General features: G+C 35.1%; 2 protein-coding genes across 2 annotated transcripts in view; one reads left to right on the top strand and one right to left on the bottom strand.

The window, feature by feature from the left end:
• Window positions 1–2658: 2658 nt before the first annotated feature.
• The window catches only part of LOC121410919 (NIPA-like protein), a 31548-nt gene continuing 13008 nt past the window's right edge, over window positions 2659–21198 (bottom strand). The window contains exons 4-9 of the mRNA XM_041603307.1: window positions 18816–18899; window positions 17819–17943; window positions 16220–16344; window positions 13537–13678; window positions 12173–12385; window positions 2659–8084 (exon numbers count right to left, since the gene is read on the bottom strand). Of these exons, the coding sequence (XP_041459241.1) occupies window positions 8004–8084; window positions 12173–12385; window positions 13537–13678; window positions 16220–16344; window positions 17819–17943; window positions 18816–18899 (770 nt within the window). The 3' untranslated portion in view covers window positions 2659–8003. The remainder of the gene's footprint in view (window positions 8085–12172; window positions 12386–13536; window positions 13679–16219; window positions 16345–17818; window positions 17944–18815; window positions 18900–21198) is intronic.
• Window positions 9078–12165, top strand: LOC121410920. The gene has a single exon (XM_041603308.1). The coding sequence runs from the start codon at window positions 10309–10311 to the stop codon at window positions 11287–11289; it is 981 nt and encodes a 326-aa protein (XP_041459242.1). The 5' UTR covers window positions 9078–10308; the 3' UTR covers window positions 11290–12165.

Below are 21198 nucleotides of genomic sequence, written 5' to 3'. Positions count from 1 at the left end.
AGTCCACCATCCAGTGAGAAGTACAGTAAAAAAAAAAGGAAGATGGAGAGGAGAAAGGAGAGGAAAAACGAAGACTGAGAATGGTCTTGGCTGTGTAACTATAGGGAAGGTGGGCCAGGTGTCTCCTGTTAAAGGTCAAGTCCACCCCAGGCAAATGCTGACTTGAATGAATAGAGAAAAATCAAACTGGCATAGTGGTGAAAATTTCATCAAAATCGGATGTAAAATAAGAAAGTTATGACATTTCAAAGTTTTGCTTATTTTTCACAAAACAGTGATATGCACAACTAGGTGAGTCAGTCCATGATGTCCATCACTCACTATTTCTTTTGTTTTTTATTGTTTGAATCATGCAATATTTCATTTTTTTTATACATTTGACAATAAGGACCAACTTGACTGAACCATATAGTATTAAAGAGTACTAATTCCACATATTCATGGAGAAATGAAACTTTGTTTCACTTGACGAGGAGAAAATTAGAATATTTCATATTTCATATGATAAAATACAAATGAAATAGTGAGTGGGTGACATCATCAGTCTGCCAATTTCCATACCGACCGAAATGTGCATATAACTGTTTTGTGAAATTAAGCGAAACTTTAAAATGTCATAACTTTCTTTTACATCCGATTTTGATGAAATTTTCAGTGTTATGCTTGGATTTTTCTCTTTTTATTCAAATCAACTTTTTGTTGGGGTGGACTTTTCCTTTAAGTTGTCTATACCCAATGATGATCATCCCTGATTCCTCATCGCAATTTTTACTTATTTGTAACAGAGTTTTGCTTATTTTTGTTTTTGTTTATTTACCAGAGATTTCAACAGGGCCTTCTCTCAACAGTGCTTTTTTTCCTTTGAACAGGGCCTTCTGAACTCTTATCTTAAAAATTTAGTGATTTTGTATATAAGAACACACACAAAAAAAATCAGTCCTGAAATTTTAGCCCAATCCATTCTTGAGAAGCGGTTGGATACCAAAGAAAAAAAAACATGCAGTTACCCTTACTTTGATCAGGAGCTTAAAAAAGTTACTTTTTAATGTAAATTTGCAGAACATATGTAGGTGTTGACCATCAAATAATGTGGCTCTCCATTAGCGGAGTTTGATCAATGTTGACATTCTAGCTTGATCAGATCATCATCAAAATTGTGAGTTTCAAGAAACCCCATCATCTCCAACCAAATGAGAGGTAAATTCACCCTTGGCATGGAATGTGACCTTGGATTAAGGAGCAATTTTTGCTCATCATTCAAATAGCACATGACCATATTGGTCCATTGAATGAACTGTCTCAAGCCAATCAGACGGATAATTCATTGTATGCCTCACTCTTTGGGGATATATAAAAAGTTGAGCCAGTGATGGTTATCTTGAGATGAAACCCCTGAAGCATTAAGCTAATCAAATCTCCATTACAAATGATTTTGAATATGATCTACTTAGGATAATTCACTGTATAAAATGTACAAGGGATAGTTGGGCTGATAGAGACGAGCCTATGGAGTATTACAAACACTAGGGCCCAGCACTAGGGTTAGGTTATTTAGATGTATATTCTCTATATTTCTCCTCGCCTCAGATATGGCCCAAAAGTCAAAAACTTATTATTTATGATAAGAAATTACCAGAATCAGGTACAGAAATACAGTGCGTCCCAGAATAAACGAAACCGAGATTTAGCAATCATTTATAACTTTATCATAAATAGAATAGACAAATGACCTACCAATTTAAAGCTTAGAATCTCCTCTTTCATCTGATATTACTTAGGTGATTTCTTATTCACGCATGAGTGAGCAAAAACAATTTGAAGAAAGGATACCAAAAACTCATTTGGCGGGGGGTATCTGGATTTCAAAAAGAAAACCACATTTCTGAAGAGTTCAATATCTGCTCTTTAATTTGGTACTTAAATTACAGAAAATGGTCAATAAATAAAAAAGTTCTGGTCATTTGAAATAAGGCTTGTATTTCCATATATTCATGAGATAAACTTGTTTTCACCGGTTTCCTACAGAAGCTCTGCATGGTGAACAAAAGATTTAATGCATGGCTGATCGTCAACAAAACAGAGTGTCGAGTGAGTTTGAAAGCCAGCCTGGAGAACCTCTTCATTTTATGAAATTATTGAAATTCAAGCCTTATTTCAAATGACCAGAACTTTAGTTCGTGACCATTTTCTGTAATTTAGGTATCAAATTAAGGAGCAGATATTGAACTTTTCAAAAATGTTGTTTTCTTTTTGAAACCCAGATACCCCCCGCCAAATGAGTTTTTGATATCCTTTCTTCAAATTGTATTTGCTCACTCATGCATGAATGAGAAATAATCTAAGTAATATCAGATGAAAGAGGAGATTCTAAGCTTTAAATTGATAGGACATTGTCTATTTTATTTATGATTAAGTTATGATAAATGATCACTAAATCTTGGTTTCGTTTATTCTGGGACGCACTGTATATGTGATTCAATATGACACAACATCATTATTGGCTTAGTACTAATTACCACTAGGACATTTATGTCACAGGAAGTTTTTTCTTTCTTTGTTCTTTGTTTCTGGCACCTTCAAATCACAATCAACTTCCAATGAAAGCTAAAGACAAGAATCTTCACAAGACAAAGATGAGTCTACATTCTCTCACTTCTGAATGGCATAGAGGAATTGTTTTATTGATTTCCATTCTAGGTGAATGAAATCGCATAAGATACAAATGATACAAACATATATACACGTACAAAAGACAGGAATCATTTTGCACAGTTTACATGTTATTATCAGCTAATAAGTCTCCAAGTTTTACAAAAAACTCATTCTACACAGTGGAATGTACAGAATCTGTGATCATTTCTTCTAATCATATTATGTTTTAATGATTGTAAAAAAAAATGCAGTGTTAGGAACAGTAAGCAAACAGTATTCTATACTGACTGATTGAATATAATATTTTCTACCACATATACACAGATCCCTGGCAGCTGATTGGATGAATGCATGTCACATGACATTTAGAGGATTCAGCTATAGCATGCTAAGACATGAAAGCCGAGCAATAGTCAACAATTGCATGCTCAATTAAATGAGCTAGAAGTGCAAGATCCCAGGGCACACTAAACCCTTGGACCCTTACACTTTAAGTGTATTACGGGTAGCTGCATACAAGCATATAATGTATTCACTTGTTCGCATCTCGACCGACGACTGTATGCGAGTATACTGCACATATACGTATGTTGCTAAGCTAAACACAATGTGCGTACATACGTTGCTAAGCTAATAATTCCCAGGGTATACAGCTTCCTAGATGCGCTCACTATAGTAGGCCTTAGTTTAGATCTCATTAACTAGACCTAGATCTATAGTAGGAATGGATCATGGCTAGTTTTTGGCTACCCCAAACTTTCGTTTTCGATTCTGATGAGGATCTAAACGAATTGCTGACAGTGAAGCAGCGAACACTAAGGTGATCAAATATGCCATGGGTCAATTGGAAGCATTTGGAAAGTGTACATCGACGTTGAGGAGCTAGGAGATCCAGGTCTAGACCAATTCCTCAGTTGTTTCTTTGCTGGGTCAAGGCGAGATGATGGCACTTTGTATACACAAAAATCCATGATACCAAATCAGATATGGACTCCAGCAAATTTTCAGTTGGAGACATGGACATCTTAAAGCCTGACTAATTCCTGGAACACCAAAAAACTTCAAACCTATGATGGTGAAACTCAAGAAGGAAGGTAAATGCTTCGTATAGCACAAGGGGGGGGGGGCACTCAAACTATATTTTGATGGGGTGTGCCTCCCGAAACCCTGAAATGGGAGTCTAAGGAACTGACCACAAGGGTAAAATACAAGGTCTTGGGAACTAAAAATACACTGGGCGGTGTGAAAAACAGGGTCAACAGAATGGGCTTGCGGTACAAGGTGTGCGCTATGATTGTAGTGCTAGCGCTGTGCTGCGTGTGGGCGCCAGCCATGCTAGCGGCGTGATATAGAGGGAATATAAGGCCATGCGTGGAGCTATTGCTTTGTGGTGCTTGCGCTGGACAATTTAGGCTGGGCTGGGGAACTGAAATTTTTCGTAACAGGGGATCTCGTGAGCAGTGCGGGTGGCTTCTGAACAGAAATTTTGTAATTTGGAGTATCTAGGGAATAGAAAATTAGGTCTGAAAAAGGGGGTCATCAACGCAGCACTTCCCATTGCCACCAATATATGTGAGTGCCCCCCTCCCTGGGACCTCTGTTTATAGTGAAGACATGAAAAAGATTTAGAGTCTAACGCAGTTGGTGTAAGTACTCCATTGGGGCTTCAAAACAAAGTATTCTACGACATCATAACTAATTTCAGGCAGAGAGGACATGACTCTCTCCGAGAAATGACAAAAGAGCACTGACTTCTCAACACCAATGAAAACGGTCTTCGTTACTTTGAATGCTGGGGCACTTTAAATCAAGAAGAGAAAATGTAGAAGAGGAATTGGCGGCCGTATGTATGAAATTAAGAACTCTCCCAAGTGACCAGTGACATCAGTATTTGCATACAAGAGCCATTTGAACCCCGGATAGACCCAAATCTAAGGCTCCAGAAGGACCGTGGTACAATAACATTCAACTTGGGATAAATACGATAAGGAAAAAAATGATTTGATCGCCAAGGCTGCAGGATGTACACAGAAATACTTCAACCACATCTTTAGGGCTTAAGCGGGCTTCAAAAGTCACAACATAATGGCTGTCACAGGTCACAAGTCAGAGTCTTCCCTAAAACACTATACCACCACAAGTACAGAGAAGAAGAAAGTGAGTACCAGACAAGCCTATGGGATGCAAGAAAATGTCATGGAACCACAAGAGAACCAGACCAGGCCTAGTACTAGCGTGGATCTATCTCTTCAACTTGGGAGGTCTCAATCTACAGGTAACTGTTATTCCTGCGGCCCAGGATTCTTCAGTGGTCATTGCAGTTCTTCAGCTAGATCTCCAATCTGATGGTGTATCAGCCTCTAATCTTTTGTTGTCTCAACAAGTGATACTCGAAGATTCTAACATAAACATCTAATGCTCTAAATTATACAAATAGCGAATAGGTATAAGTGCGATGGTGTGAGATTTCGCATGAGGTGAAAGAAAGATGCTCTACTCAACGAGACGTTAGTCGAGTTGAATAGAGTGTCTCTTTCTTTCACAGAATGCGAAATCTCACACACTGTTGCACGAATAAGAATATTTGCTACTTGTGTTGTGAAACGCATCCGAGTTTAGCAAAAATATGCAATAATCTATGAAAAGGGAGGAAAAATATTGAAAACGAACAGCAAAATCCCACAAACGCACATGACCTCGGACAGTATTGTGCATTTAGGCTATATGCCTATTTCACCTTATTTACTGAGCGCAATGAATTAAATCGTTAAAGTTGAAACTTGCACATGTATAATTCAGAACGATTGCACTCATAAACATTGAATATTTGAATAATAGCCATTGGTATTATAACATTGACATTAAAGTAATGCCCCACTCCATGTGTGTGTCTAAAAACCACTGTCAGTCAGTGAACGTATAACATTGCAAAAAGCTGCAGGCACTTTATATTCACATGTACAGGACATGTTCCAACACAAAACAACTATTATTTATCTAATAAATAAAAAATAAAGATTACTTCCAATCTCCAGATTTAGCAGTTGGTTTAAAATTATCAAGATAAAACAGAGCCTTACACACTGCTGGTTTTGCACCTTTCCTGAAATGTAAGACTTCATCCACATACAAAGGTTTGGAATAAAAAGGAAGGTTGCAATAGCAGCACAGTTCTTTTCCAGTATAAGTGTGATCAAAGACATTGTAAGTCTCAATAATAAAAATAAAAAATAACTGTCAAGTGGGTACTCCTGCTTGCTAGTCATGTGTTGCTGCACTGTGCTACCATCACATCATATAGGACATAACAAATTTACAGTCATTCATTATTACAAATTAGTAATGTCAGTGAACTGAAATTGTGCTGGGGGTGACTTCAGCAAAATTTACACCATTACTAACAATCAAGCGAAGTTAACAAATCAGAGAGACAAAATTGGTTTAATTTATTACAGGGCTCATAAAAAAGGGATCCAAAATGTATGCAATTTGGAGTGTAACTTTGATAAAAAAATGTCACTGCACTGTCACCAAGGAGGAATAACCGAACATATCTTATTTTTATCATCACAACTTACTTAATATTCATTATTCAATATTCATGTCATATTTGTGTTTATGCAAAAGTAAACTGAAGAAAACACAATGCATATAACATGTGTGGAAAGAGGATTGAATTTGTAATTCCTAGAGGAATAAAAGGTTAACATGGAACACAAAGGGGAAAAAAAACATAAATAGAATGACCAGCTAATTTGTGTATTAAAAAAAAAATAAACAAGCAGAATGCTCCTTGCGGTCTTGCCTGTACTATAGAATGCAATTTAATGTAGCCGCAGTGTTGACTTTTGACATTGATTCATCAAACATTTTTTATTTCTTGAAATTCACAATTTGAATAATAATCTAAGCCAATGGATGTCCTTTTGACTGATACAAACACTCTTCTAATTGGCCCTGGAATAGTTTGTTGATCCTGTCAAGATTCCCTGTTAATGCTATAAAGAAATGTGTTCTTGCCTGAATTTAAAGCATGAAAATTGATAAAATTTTCATTTGAGAACAGGAATATACACTTGTAACATATAGGCCTACTTGACAGTGTTGACACACATTACTTTACGTAAGATTTAACAAAATGAATGGATGGACTTGCATTAGAAACAATGACTACATTTAGAAGATATGAAATCGCATGGAGATATCAATCTCATTGGAAAGAGTAAAATGAGAGAAGTAATTTAAAACATGTTTCATGGAAACTGATCATGAAATGAGAGCGTTATGGAACTTTGAAAAGTCTTGTGGTTTAGCTTTGATAGGAACATCAAATCATTAGCAATCATGTTTCAAACTGGCTGATTATGTGGGCAACCATCCATTTTTTTTGTGCACAAGTTTCCCTTTTATTTCACATATTCCTCATTAATATCCTTCAGACCGTGTCGAAGGTGATGTGAATTGTATTTATCCATGATATATGTCATGCTCAGGAGGCAAATGTGATTTGAAAGAAAATGAGGAAAATTTGTCTACAAACAAATGGAATTTTGTCCACAAAACCAGCCATTTTGAAGCAGGTTTGCCAATTTGATGATCCTAAAGAAGCTAAACATCAAGAATATTCAATTTGACTTTTTAAAATTATCACAATGCTCTTATTTCAAAATCAAATTTCTCTCATTTTACTCTTTCTCCTCAGATTGATTTTCTCCTTTGGTTTTAGGATCCTTTTAAGTCATTTGGTTTATTTGATACCTATCTCATTGTAATTTCATCAAACTACATTTGATACTTTTGCAACAATTTAAAAAACATGGATTTCTATCAAAGTCTATTAATGTAAAATAGCCTTTGATCTTGACCAAGTGAACTACTGTGAGAAAAAAAACTTGACACCTCACAAATCCCCAATTCAGGGAAAGAATATGTCAGAAACACATAATCGTTATATATGACTGGAAAGAGTATTTTCTCAAAAATAATTTAATACCATATTTATGTGGTATGTCTTCATGCTTGGATAATCAGGAGGTATTTTTGCAGTGATGTAAATTTTGATTTGCACAAAAGTAAGGCATGACTGCAATGAATGAATCTAGATGCCAATGTCAAAAACTTAACATGAGTTAGTAAACATATTTGCAAATCCATTTTCAATGAAATTAGCATGAGAATTAACACTAAAAAGTGTTTACTAAGCAATGGTATCAAATTATTTGTGAGAACATACTCTATCAAGCCATATGTAATTATTTTGTGTTTATGACATATTTCGTACTTAAATTGGAGATACAAATGAAAGGTACATTGATTGCTCCATAATTGTACATAAGTAGCTTAGTTTGAACTTAAGTCTTATTGACAGCATTCCGACTCTGCCAGAAGTTTGTTATTCTCCTTACTGCTTTCCATGCTTGGCTGGGTGGTGTCTGGAAGTGAAAGAAAATGAATAATCAAAGATCATTAACTGAAAAATAATCTCACTAGAAAAAACAACAACCTTTATACCTGTCAAGAGCAACAGAATGATAAACATGTTTCCACTTATTTCTTTTGGAAAATAACATTAAACACAGTCATACAAAAGCTTTTCAACATGCACTCATCAGAGTAAAATTGCATAAATAAGCAGAATGTAAGATATGAAACTACATGTAATATAAAACCGAAAGAAACAGCTGACGCTGAATGATGAGCTAAATGACAAATCCTTTGGGCATTTCATTTGCATGTAGGTGAAGCAAACAGGTACCAGACAGGAAACCATTTCTTAAAATGCTGAAATGTCCTCTTGGCAAAAATAATTGGAGAGTAAAATGTGACATATAAAACCTACTACAATGTACTAAGAATAATTCAACACTTAAATCAGGACAGATTAACCAAGATATTTGAATACATGGGCATTAAAGTGGGTCAATAAGATTTTTTAAAAATGCATGCACTCAAACGGGTTCCATGACATTTGCTCGGGAGACAATTGCTCCGCTCTAAACTCCACACACTAATCGAAAGACCTATTTCAACCTTGGGTTAACACTATACCCTACCCTAACCTAAAACCTAACTTAAGACCCTATTGCATCCCTAACCCTAGACAAAATTAAGCCTGCAGCAATTGTTGTAGGAGCAAATGTTTTGTCACCATCAAACAATACATGACAAGTGGAGATTGACAATATTGTTATTTGGACACATGATCTACAGTGTCATTCAGCAGTAAACAATGCAAAAATTTAGAGTTGGTGAGCACATTTTTTCACTCTAAATTTGAATAAAAACATGAAAGATTAGTTATGGTCAATCAGGTTTCCGGAAAATAATTTTTTTTTTAATGGCCATTACCTGTAGATCAGGCCTGTGAAATCTCCGCTATTTAGCGGAAATCCGGTAATTTCATTTTTAAGACCGATTTCAATTTCCGCTTTTTTCCTGTGTTCCATTTCTGCTTTTTTCTAAGTCAAAATTCTGCTATTTTATCCAAAACGGCTGGAAAACAAGTCTAGGTAAATGGATGCATGTGACCCTTGGCGCCCATCTGAATCTTCTAAAACTGAGGAAAACCAACACAATGCTTCCTGGTAAGCAACAACAATAAACATGATGTAATTGTAAAGTTGTAAACTAAGCAGTGATTGAAGTTATAAAGTTAAGATCATGCAGTCTTAAAAAAGTTAAAATTCTTAGTCGTCCAGATCATGATTTAACATGAAATTGAGCTCATGAAATTGATTATTCATAGCCTAAAAATACAGAGACATGTTTTGATTCCTTAGATTTGTGACAGTATCTATTTCAGTTCATTTTATTTTATTCATCACACTAAGATTGTCTATAGATCTAGTAAAGGTCAAGGATTGTGCCACTCTGACTGATGCACATGCTTACATGTTGAAATATTTCAGGATGTTATTGGCAAATTGTTATTCTATTTACTGACACATGGGAGGTACATGAAAGGATTTTTACCCCCAAAATAAATGTGGAAATGTGGAAAAACTTGAAAAAGACACTTGAATTAATGGAATGAGACTGCACTGATGGGTGTTGTGTGATTATGCTTGCAAATATAGGGCATTAGAGTCTTAGATTTTCATTCCTTACAAAAATTCCAATATGAATTTCATATTTCCAAATCTAATACCTGCAGGTGTCAAATCTCCAGAGACATCACGGGTGGCATATGGCATTCATCCTCACTGCAAAAACAGTGCAGATGAAGCAAATCCAAGCTCCATACCTGAACCATGCGTGTCTCTGCCCGATAGAGTGGCACATGCTGAAGCGAAAGTACTTGCTTTTCAAGCTGAGAAGTCTTTGTCTTATTCGATAGTGCCAGATATAATAGACTTAAGTAAATCCTTGGCCAAAGACAAGGCTGCATTGGACGCCTTATCTATAGACAGAACGTCAGCTTCCTATAAGATGACCCATGGACTTGGTAAAACTTTTGAAGAACAATTAGTTGAAGATCTCCAAAGTTCTTATTTTTCATTGAACATTGATGAATGCACCAGTGACACTAATATGCGTGTTGTCTCTGTTTTAGTTTGCTATTATTCAAGCCAAGAGAAGAGAGTTGTCATCAAGCACCTGTCATCATTCTCAGTAGTGAAAGTCGATAGCCAGACTCTGTTCAATTAAATTTGCAACATGTTTGATAAACTGAAATTACCATGGGAAAATTTAATCTCCATTCTTATGGACAGCTGTAACATCATGAGGGGTAGCAAATCTGGACTTGAAACATTGATCCGCAAGCACAAGGCACATCATATGCTTGATATTGATGATGGAGACTCATGCCATCATGCACATAATGCAGCAAAATCTTTCTGTGAACCATTTGAAAAGGAGGTTGAAAGCTTGTTGACAAAATTGTACAATGACTTCAAGTGGAGCCCAGACAAGAAACAAGCTCTGAAACTGATCTGTGAAGCACTGGTTATTCAAGGTACCACCCCAGAAAATTATGTTAGTCACAGGTGGTTATCAGTATATGCAGTATATGATGTCTGTGTTGATACAGATCGCTTATGGGATGCATATGTAGAATTTTATTACTCATTTCTGTCTGACTCTGATCATTCAACATACCTCTCAGTTCTTCAGGACATTTACAAGATACACAATGTAGATAAACCAACACAGGATGCTATCAAGAAAGTGCAGAAAATGATGAAAGAAAAAATAAAAAAAAGAATGACTAAAGAGGGCTTGCAGAGAGTGAAGTACATTGTGCAGAAAATCTTTCACACAGGACCAAAAACAAAGGTGATCATTCATGTGTTTGTTTCTGTGCTCCCTCTACTGAAGAAATATGTGATGCTCTTCCAGGGTGAGAAACCCATGGTTCATCTTCTGAATGATAAAGAGACTGAATTGCTCCAAGACTTCTTGGCATGTTTCATTAATTCAGAAAAACTGAAAGATGCAACTGCAAGGACACTTATTGAGCTCAAAGTAGAGGAACCAACAAATCACCTTCCAGATGCCACAATCTTCCTTGCCAAGTACATACACAAGAAGTTGCCAGCCTCACTTGCAAAAGAAATAATTGTGAAACTGAAAGCGGGCTATGTGAAGTGTGCACAGTGCCTACAAAGAAAAATGCCAGTGAATAACTCACTGTAAAGATCCATTTCTGCCATAGACCCAAGGTGCAGGGGACACACACTTACATTGAAACACCTCTTGAAATTGCCAACACTGATAACCAATGTACTTAACAATGATACAAGCAACGAACAGTATCATATAGAGGCACGCAGATACCAATTTGACAAATCTGATCTGGAAGATGCTACTGATATTGTACAATTTCAGAGTGGTTGTGCACAAAAATATCCTAACTTGTCCAAGATGGCTTTTGCTGTACTCAGTTGTTTCCATGGACCTGCTGTTGAGTTGTCATTTAGCATTATGCAGACAGTAATGACAAAGCAAAAATCAAGCTTGCAGATAGCAAGCTTTTCACTGATTCAAACTGAATTATGAGTTGCATGCAAGTGGAAAGACAGCCATACAATACTTTGGTGACAAACGTGTAAATCCAAATCTCACTAAAAACATGAGAACTGCATATCTCACACACTCTGCAGCAAAAGAAATGGCAAAGAAGAGTAACAAAGAACATAAAGACTGCATAGGGTTGAAGAAAAAGTCCTCTGTTTCTTCCAAAACCAAACTGAAGCTGGCAACTTTCAAAAGAGCGCATACAGACATTCAAGTGCACCATGTTAAGCAAGAAACCTCTAAAATGCAAAAGACGAGAAGTAAATAGTAAGGTAAATTTTCAGCTTTTTTCAGCTATTTTTTTGAAACCCCACTCACAGGCCTGATAGATATCTTTGGGGGAGTAAATTGTGTCATTTCAAGCTTTCTTCTTTTTATTACTTATTAGAAACAAGTCTACTCTTTGTGGCACAATTTTATAATATCCTAGATTTGTTCCTGCAAGAACTATTACCAGAACAATCAAGAGGTCAACAGAAACCTTATTAAATCCAGTACATACCACTTGTTTATTGGTGAGAAGACCTTGTTTGTCAGGACTTGATCTTTGATGCAACAAGACAAGAAGTTCATGCCATGCTGGTCTGACTGGCCTCTCATCATCCTGGTTCTTATCTTGAGGTAATGACTTAACTTTTTGGGTGGAAGATGTTGGTTTGATCCATGGACACCAGCTCCTATGCTCTTCTATAGGATTGAACAGTCCCTTGTCAACCTGAGATATAGAAAGGAAATGAACTCAAATGTTGAATTACTGAGCAGACCCTGCATAAGTCCATCTTCCACACGTCAACTAATTGCCTAACTTGAAGCAATATTGCAGACCAGAATTAACATGTGTTATAAACATTTTCCAAGTCAAACAGATGACTTTGGCAGAGTCACCTGTATATTCATGAACTGTTGTAAAGGAAGAGCTAATACATAATTCTGCACTTTCTGATATCAAACAGATCCCACACACATTTAATTTGAATCAAAAGATTTGGTCTCTGACACACCAGTCCCACTCCCATATCATTGGCAAAAGGGGATAAAGTACTATAACATATAAATGTTAGCCCAGTCTTTTAGGTTTAAGGTTAATGAACTCTGATTTTTATTTGAAAATGCTTAATTTTGAAAAACATGCATTATCCTTAATATATCATTGTTGTAGATCAATCACAATTTTAAGACTCTTTTCAATTGTGTAATTAAAGGAGAATGAAAACTTTGGAACAAGATAGCTTGTAAGAAAACAGAAAAATCAAAGAAACAGATCAACGAAAGTTTGAAAAAATTTGACAAATGAGAAAGTTATGAGCATTTGAATATTGTGATCACTAATGCTATGGAGATCCTCACACTGGCAATGCAACAAAGATGTGTGATGTCACTTGTGAACAACTCTCCCCATTATTTTAGTATATATTTCACTTAAACTGCCTCTTTTATCACATCTATCAGTAGATCATGTGTTCTTTCTATAGGAGAGCATGTAATACAGATTTCTAAAGAATGCATTGTGGATAAAGAGTTTGTATCACCATAAGAAAAAGCAAAAGATACATTTTGAGGGTATTTTATAGCCCATCAAAGGGAAAGTTGTTCACAAGTGACATCACACATCATTGTAGCATTGCCAATGGGAGGATCTTGATGGCATTAGTGATTACAATATTCAAATGCTCATAACTTTCTCATTTTTTGTCTGATTTTTCTCAAACTTTTTGTTCTTATTCTTTAATTTTTCTGTTTCAACACAAGCCTACTTGTTCCAAAGCTTTTATTTCCCTTTAAGAGATACATGAGATAATCATCAACTGACCAAAAATCCACAACAAGCCTTTGTATGACAGGATCCATTCAGTCAATTTTACCAACCTTTAATCTTTTTGCTGTGGGTTCTGAATCATCTTCGGTCACCGTCTTTGCATTCTGTTCATAAGGTGTAAAATTCCAGAGACCAACATTCCGCCTACAGTATTGACATGACATTGTTGGGCTTTGGGAGCCTTCAGGAGAACTGCAATAAATTGATACCATACAAGCATATCACTATTAGGTAGATACACACTGTAACTTTACATACAAGATTTTTACAATTTTGATGTCATTTACGCATTACCCTTTAGTGACGCTGGTCTTCTTACAGTTCCAAAATGTAAACAAAGTGGGGGAAAGGGCATTCACTATGGAATTCGCTTCCACAAGAGATCTGAGATAGCAAGTGCCTCGACACATTTAAGATTAAGCTAAAAGCTTACCTCTATAACTCAATTTATCAATGATTTTCTGTTACGTGTAATTTTGTTTGCCCTCCCCTTCACTTGTGCACCTTGTGCATCTCATACCAGATAGATGATAGATGTGGTGCCTAACAAATAGCATATTATTACTGATATTATTACTACAAGAACATTACACATATATTCAATAATACTATATATCCAACGTAAATCCACAAAGTGACAGAACCACTTTGGACAGCATCAGCTTAATTGAAAAAAAAAAAATACTCAAGGAGTCCTTAATTCATTGCCAAGAATGCACTATCTTGATCAGGTCATCTAATACTAAATACCTAATGGATTGAAAAAAAAAGAATTGTCAATGTTTGAATAAAGCTTACAACAATATTTACCAAAAAAATATATATATATCATAACGACTTCTATTAAAATACCTCCTGAATTTTCATAATAATTCACAAAGTATTTTGACTTGTTTATAAAAGGGCATTTTGTATCAAAAGGTATCACTAAAGGCTTCTGCACACTTTACGACTGGTCCACGATCCAATTTTGGAACAAATCACATTTTTCTCATTTTATGTAAATGTGAATAAAAAGTATCTTTTAATTTGAGGTTCAAATTAGCTGTAAGAATACAAATATAACAATTTTGGATGATTGTAAGCCTTTATTTTTGAGTAAAAGCCAAAATTAATTCCAAAAAGGTAGTAGCCAATTGTACGACTGCCATGACGTCATTATAACTAGATATTAAATTTGCTTTTATTGGAATAAGGATGATAGCATAGTCACAGATTTGATCAAAGGTAATTTTATGATGACTCTGAATATTACAAAGTAAGATATTTCATGTCTCAATATTAGCATTAATTCTACTACATTTTATTCTAAATTGGGTCGCAGACCAATCATAAGGTGTATGGTGGCCTTAAAGCACATGGGCATTTAGCAAGACATCCAATTCATGGTTGAGCTTTTTGTTAAATGATAGCTTGAATGGTAGAGTAAAGGTCTTTTAAATCCATTAACTTAATTTGAAATCATTTTAATGTATTACCTTATGTATACCATCGTATAGAATAAATCAATTTGTTTTTAATAATCATTGAAGGCAGGCTTGCATACTCACATGTATTCAGAATTTGTATTACAAGTTCTTACCAGAAGCTTCTCATAATTTTAATCTATTTTTTGTTGACTGATATTTTTTATCCACTATTTTCAGACTGAAATTATTTGAATAATTTTCATTTATACTTCAAAATTTCATTATTGATCCTTTATTCTTCATGTTGTATCCAACTATCTGAAGCATTACTCAATATCTTCGGAAAATGTATTTCTTGATTACAGTAAGAGTTCAGCTCATGCTATACAGTGCGTCCCAGAAAAAACGAAACCGAGATTTAGCGATGATTTATTATAACTTAATCATAAATAAAAAAGACAAATGACCTATCAATGTAAAGCTTAGAATCTCCTCTTTCATCTGGTATTACTTAGATTATTTCTCATTCACGCATGAGTGAGCAAAAATAATTTGAAAAGGGGATACCAAAAGGTCACTTAGCGGGCCGTATCTGTGTTTTAAAAAGAAAACCACTTTTTAAAAAGGTTCAATATCTGCTCTTTAATTTGATACCTCAATTACAGAAAATGGTCAAGAAATAACAAAGTTCTGATTATTTGAAATAAGGCTTGAATTTCAATAATTTCAGAAAATGAAGAGGTTTTACAGGCTAGCGTTCAAACTCACTCGACACTCCGTTTTGTTGACGATCAGCCATGCATGAAGTCTTTTGTTACCCTGCGATAGCTTCTGTGGGAAACCGGTGAAAACAAGTTTATTTAATGAAATTAGGGAAATATAAGCATTGTTTCGAGGGATCATAACTTTTTTAATTCTCAACCATTTCTGTGATTAAGGTATCAAAGAAAAGAGCAGATATTGAACTTTTTAGTCATGTTATTTTCCTTTTTGAAATTCAGATACCCCCCGCCAAGTGAGTTTTTGGCATCCTCTCTTTGAATTGTTTTTACTCACTCATGCGTGAATGAGGAATAATCTAAGTAATACTTGATGAAAGAGGAGATTCTAAGCTTTACATTGATAGGTCATTTGTCTATTTTATTTATGATTAAGTTATGATAAATCATCGCTAAATCTCGGTTTCGTTTTTTCTGGGACGCACTGTATAATAATATTTGATTGTTAATGTACAAACATTCATGCTTTTTGGCAGACAGGTAAAATAAGCCATAAGCATGTTTTCCAATAATGGAAGGTTCCTTTTCCAATGTGCTCTACTAACCTCCGAGACCAGCCACATGCAGCCATGAAACAGACAGACTCTATCCTCTCTTTATAATCACATGTTGGCTCTTCCCCTAAAACCCCTGATACGATCCTAGATAATGCATCTTCATTCTCATCAACCTGTGACCAAAGTGTTACCAAATAGGAAAATGAGTAAAGTTGAAAAATAAATATGCATATATGTGAAGGAAAAATTCCAAAGCAGTTTACTGGTAAGAATATAATAACATGATGTGTTAAACAAGATTTACACAAATGAATATAAATGGTACACTCCTACATAAGATGTTTGTTTAGAATACTTTCAGAATCAGAATGAGATAATTTAAATGTTTGTACATCGATGAACCTTCATACATCTTAAAATGAATAAGAACATTTACCAGAAAAGGGGAGATTAATGGGGATATCGGATAAGGGAGCAATGAGATGATTGCTTACAGGTCAAGTCCAACCCAGAAAAATGTTGATTCGAAGAAATAGAGAAAAATCAACGAGAGTAATGATAAAAATTTCATCAAAATCAAAGTTAAAACAAGAAAGTTATGACACAAAAGTTTTGCTAATTTTTCACAAAACAGTTATATGCACAACTCAGTGACATGTAAATGAGAGAGTCGATGACGTCCCTTACTCACAATTTCGTTTTTTTATTTTGTTTGAATAACACATGTATATTAATTTTAACAGATTAGACAATAAAGATCAACTTGACTGAATCATGAAATGTTAAAGCTATAGTAATTTGACATGTTCAGGGAGGAATAATGCTTTGTTTCACAGGACAATAAGGAGAAAATTAGACATTTCATACAATGAAATTAAAAACAAATACCGGTAGTAATATATTCCGCCTATAGTTCTAGCTTCAAAATGAGATCTTACAGAACAAATATTGCCAAGGGGCTGTGATGTAGCAACAAGTTATCCATGACACTGAGTTGATATTTGTTCATCCATCACCCTTTTTGCATACCCAACTTATGAACTGCAATATGCTCACATGTATACTTGTTAGATTTTTTTTTATTCAAATTAATTTTTGTTGGGGTGGACTAGTCCTTCAAGCTTCAATTATCAATTAATATGATTTGAAATTATCTCTTTTTTTGTGTTAAAGATAAATTCCAGTTTTGGTAACGACCTCAAAATGACTTTTTACAGAATCTAATATAATGACCACCCAAGTGTCTGTTTGTATGAATAAAAAATATGTGCCAATGGATTCTGGGAGAAATTGTGTAATTGCTGAGAAATAAGCAAAATAAGCGCGGATTCGGTCACTTCCGTCGGGTCTTTATTCCAGCAATAATAATACACTGTCCCACGTGTGCCTATCTGTGTTGGTGATCTTCAGTGTGAACGTTTTTCAGCGTAGATTTCAAGATTTCACAAAGTTCAGTTTATATTAGATCTAGATCCTCGATGATATTCTGACAATTAAGCCTGGTTTTACAGACTTTCTCATGAAATCAGTGTTTACTGCAACTACTGGCATTTCTCTTTAATTTCAAAAAGAATCTCTAAATTAAAAGAAAAGAACAAGAAATTGGACAAGAATAAAGAGTATAAAATAGATTCCAAACCAACAAACCTGTTGGAGACATGATAAATCAACAGCAGGAACAGAGGTTCCAAAACATCTGATGGATGCTACTCTGTGAAGAAAATCATTCACTGCATTCTGACTGCTCACTAAATTCACCTCAAGAAATGAAGCTGAAACATCCAAAGAAATAGAAAATGTATTTTCATACTCAAATTTAAGGTATCACTGTATACATACAAAAAAGTAAAACGAGTGGCCTGAATTCACAGTTATTTGAAATCTTTGGCCTAAATCAATTTTTGTGCGGCTTTCACACATTAATATATAAATAATGCACATTTATGAGTGTGTCATAGCACATTGTGCATGTAGTACTTTCGCATGTTACTGCAAATATCTGAGGTGCCTGCAGCACTATCATAAATTATAAACATGCGTAATTTGTTTTCTGAAAGCGGTTGGCAGTATGATTTGTAGTGGAAAGGATATTCTAATAAGAGGTTACACCTGCTTTCTTTCATGACATCACAAGTGTTTCTAATATGCACCCCAGAGTAAGCACTGGCAGCATGCCTTTCCTTTGAATAGACACATATTCCAGATGGTGACATAGTCTTATGTGCTATGGGAAAATGATGTACCAAAAATGCAGAGCAGCACAAAAAAATTAACAGATGGGAGGCTGCAAAGAATTAAACCATGAACATGTGACTTGCATACACATTCACTATTGGCTACATCTTTTATCAAGTTTTATAGTTGTTCATAATTGAGCATGTATAATTACTATACAGACATATACATAGTATAGTAATGAATGTGCCTTTGAGTCTCACAGCCTGCTATAAAAATGCATGTTTGTTTCTAAGGTTATATTAAATAATAAGAACAGTTCTTGTATGGTGCATGTAACATTAACGTGTGTTTCCAAAGGCATTGGATATTATTACCAATGAGTTTTAATGTTTACATTAATCATTTACATATACAGTGGACTTATCAAATCCATTAAAATTGAAATGACCATCAACGTCATAAGTACCTGGTGAAGGATTGCTCTGCCAAGGACAAATCTTACTGTGACCAGTCTTCAATGAATCTACCAACTTCTTACAAGCATTTTCATCTGATAAAAGGAAGATATATTTATGATTTTGATAATCAAAACTTCATGTATAATGAAACATAGAATATTTTAGGTGTAGAAATTTTCATTCTATTCAAACAAATGAAAAACGGACTGTAACAACTTGGAAGTATACATGCATATACAGTGCGTCTCAAAAAAAAACTATACACTTTTGAAATGGCTGCCAAATAAAAAAATACATCACTCTGGGGGAAAACACTTAGAAATATGGAAGCCAATAAAGTCAACTTTCAAATGACACCAAAAAATTGGAAAATTATTCATGCTTGAGCAAGCACTGCCCACTGAAACAAAGGGTATGAAAATTAGGGTGGGCAGGAATTAGCCTTCCAATTTCTTTCAGTTTTTGAGATGCGAGTCCCTTGGAACTTGCAAAGTTGAGGGTGTTTTGATCAATCAATGATCAAGCATTATCAATTTAGGTTTTTAGAGCAAATTTCAAGAATAATTCAATTGAAATAAGGATAAGACTTAGGTAAGGGAAGTAGGTTAACGGGAAATGTGCCAACAGAACACTTACCCCCCTATATCTCTCTCGCCTTCGCTACATGTAGGGTGAGCAGGAATTAGCCTTCCAGTTTTTTTTTAGAGGCGAGCTCTTTGGAACTTGCAAAGTTAAGGGTGTTATGCTAAATTACAGATTGTTGATTGAATGATTGATAGGTAAAAGTTGATGACCTAATTTTCAAAATTTATTATCAAATTGACAGTCTGCTCTGCACTTCATGCGTACATGTAATTAGCAATCGGTCTCAATCTCAACAGGAGGGGGGTGGGACGGACCTGTAGGAGTGAGGCTAAACGTTTGGTTGACCCTTTTCCCATCAGCTTACTTCACCCACTGAAGTCTATTCTCCTGACTCAAATGAACACACTGCTGAGACCCACATTGTAAATTTAAAATGATGCACTAAAGGTGGCAATTCATGCTCACTCATGCATGGAATTTCAATTTTTTAATTCATGAAATTTCCTCTAACAATTTAAATTGATAATGAATGACCATTAATTCATCACAACATCCTCAAATTTGCAAGTTCAAAGGGACTCGCCTCTCAAAAACTGAAAGAACCCGAAAGGCTAATTCCTGCCCACCCTACTTTTCATACCCTTTGTTTAAGTGGGTATTGCTCACTCAAGCATTAATAGTTTTCAAACATTTTGGTGTCTTTTGAAAGATGACTTTATTGGCTTTCCATATATCTAAGTGTTTTCCCCAAAAGTGATGTACTTTTTATTTGGCAGCCATTTCAAAAGTGTAGTGTTTTTTTGGACGCACTGTATATGAACAAACAGGGCTACTCTTTTCCTTATATGGCTTGATTCACACAGAGTGATATGGATATTACAAATGAAAGAGCAACAAGTTCAACTCAAATTCACAATGCCATTAATCTGAAGCTCTAACCCCCCCACCGATATATCATCTAGATACAATCTATTTATTTGCATTTAATAATGTGAACAAGGCGTTAACAATTGAGGAAAAGTGGCTATTGGTCCTCCAGATTTGGGATAACCAGGCACCACATTATTTGTCTAAGATACAGAGTTAGCGTTGCAATAGGGTGTTATGTTAGATTTAGGATAGGGTATAGTGTTAAATCCAGGGTTGAAGTTGGTCATTCAATTAAAGGGGAATGAGACCTTTGGAACAAATAGGCTTGTGTAGAAACAGAAAAATCAAAGATTAAGAATAAAGAAAGTTTGAGAAAAATCAGACAAATAATGAGAAAGTTATGATCATTTGAATATTTCAATCACTAATGCTATGGAGATCCTCCCATTGGCAATGCGACAAGGATGTGTGATGTCACTGATGAACAACTTTCCCTTTGGTGGACTATAAAATACCCTCAAAATGTCTCTTTTTGCTTTTTCTTACGATGATACAAACTCTTTTCCATTATGTATTCTTAAAAAAATATGTATTACATGCCCTCATGTAGAAAGAACACATGATCTATGGATAGATGTGATAAAAGAGGCAATTCAAGTGAAATATATACTAAAGTAATGGGGAGAGTTGTTCATCAGTGACATCACACATCTTTGTCGCATTGCCAATTTGCTATCTCCATAGCAATAGTGATCGCAATATTCAAATGCTCATAACTTTCTCATTATTTGTCCGATTTTTCTCAAACTTTCGTTGATCTGTTTCTTTGATTTTTCTGTTTTCACACAAGCTATCTTGTTCCAATGGTTTCATTCTCCTTTAATGTGTGGAATTTACAGCGGCGCAATTGTAATTGAACCATCTGATACCCCAAAA

Source organism: Lytechinus variegatus, chromosome 3, assembly GCF_018143015.1.
Source record: "Lytechinus variegatus isolate NC3 chromosome 3, Lvar_3.0, whole genome shotgun sequence".
In the NCBI taxonomy this organism is placed as follows: Eukaryota; Metazoa; Echinodermata; class Echinoidea; order Temnopleuroida; family Toxopneustidae; genus Lytechinus; species Lytechinus variegatus.
This window is presented reverse-complemented; position numbering and strand designations above follow the sequence as displayed.

Bases quoted from the DNA above. Each gene is read 5' to 3' on its own strand.
- LOC121410920 (XM_041603308.1), top strand. From the start codon at position 10,309: ATGTTTGATAAACTGAAATTACCATGGGAAAATTTAATCTCCATTCTT.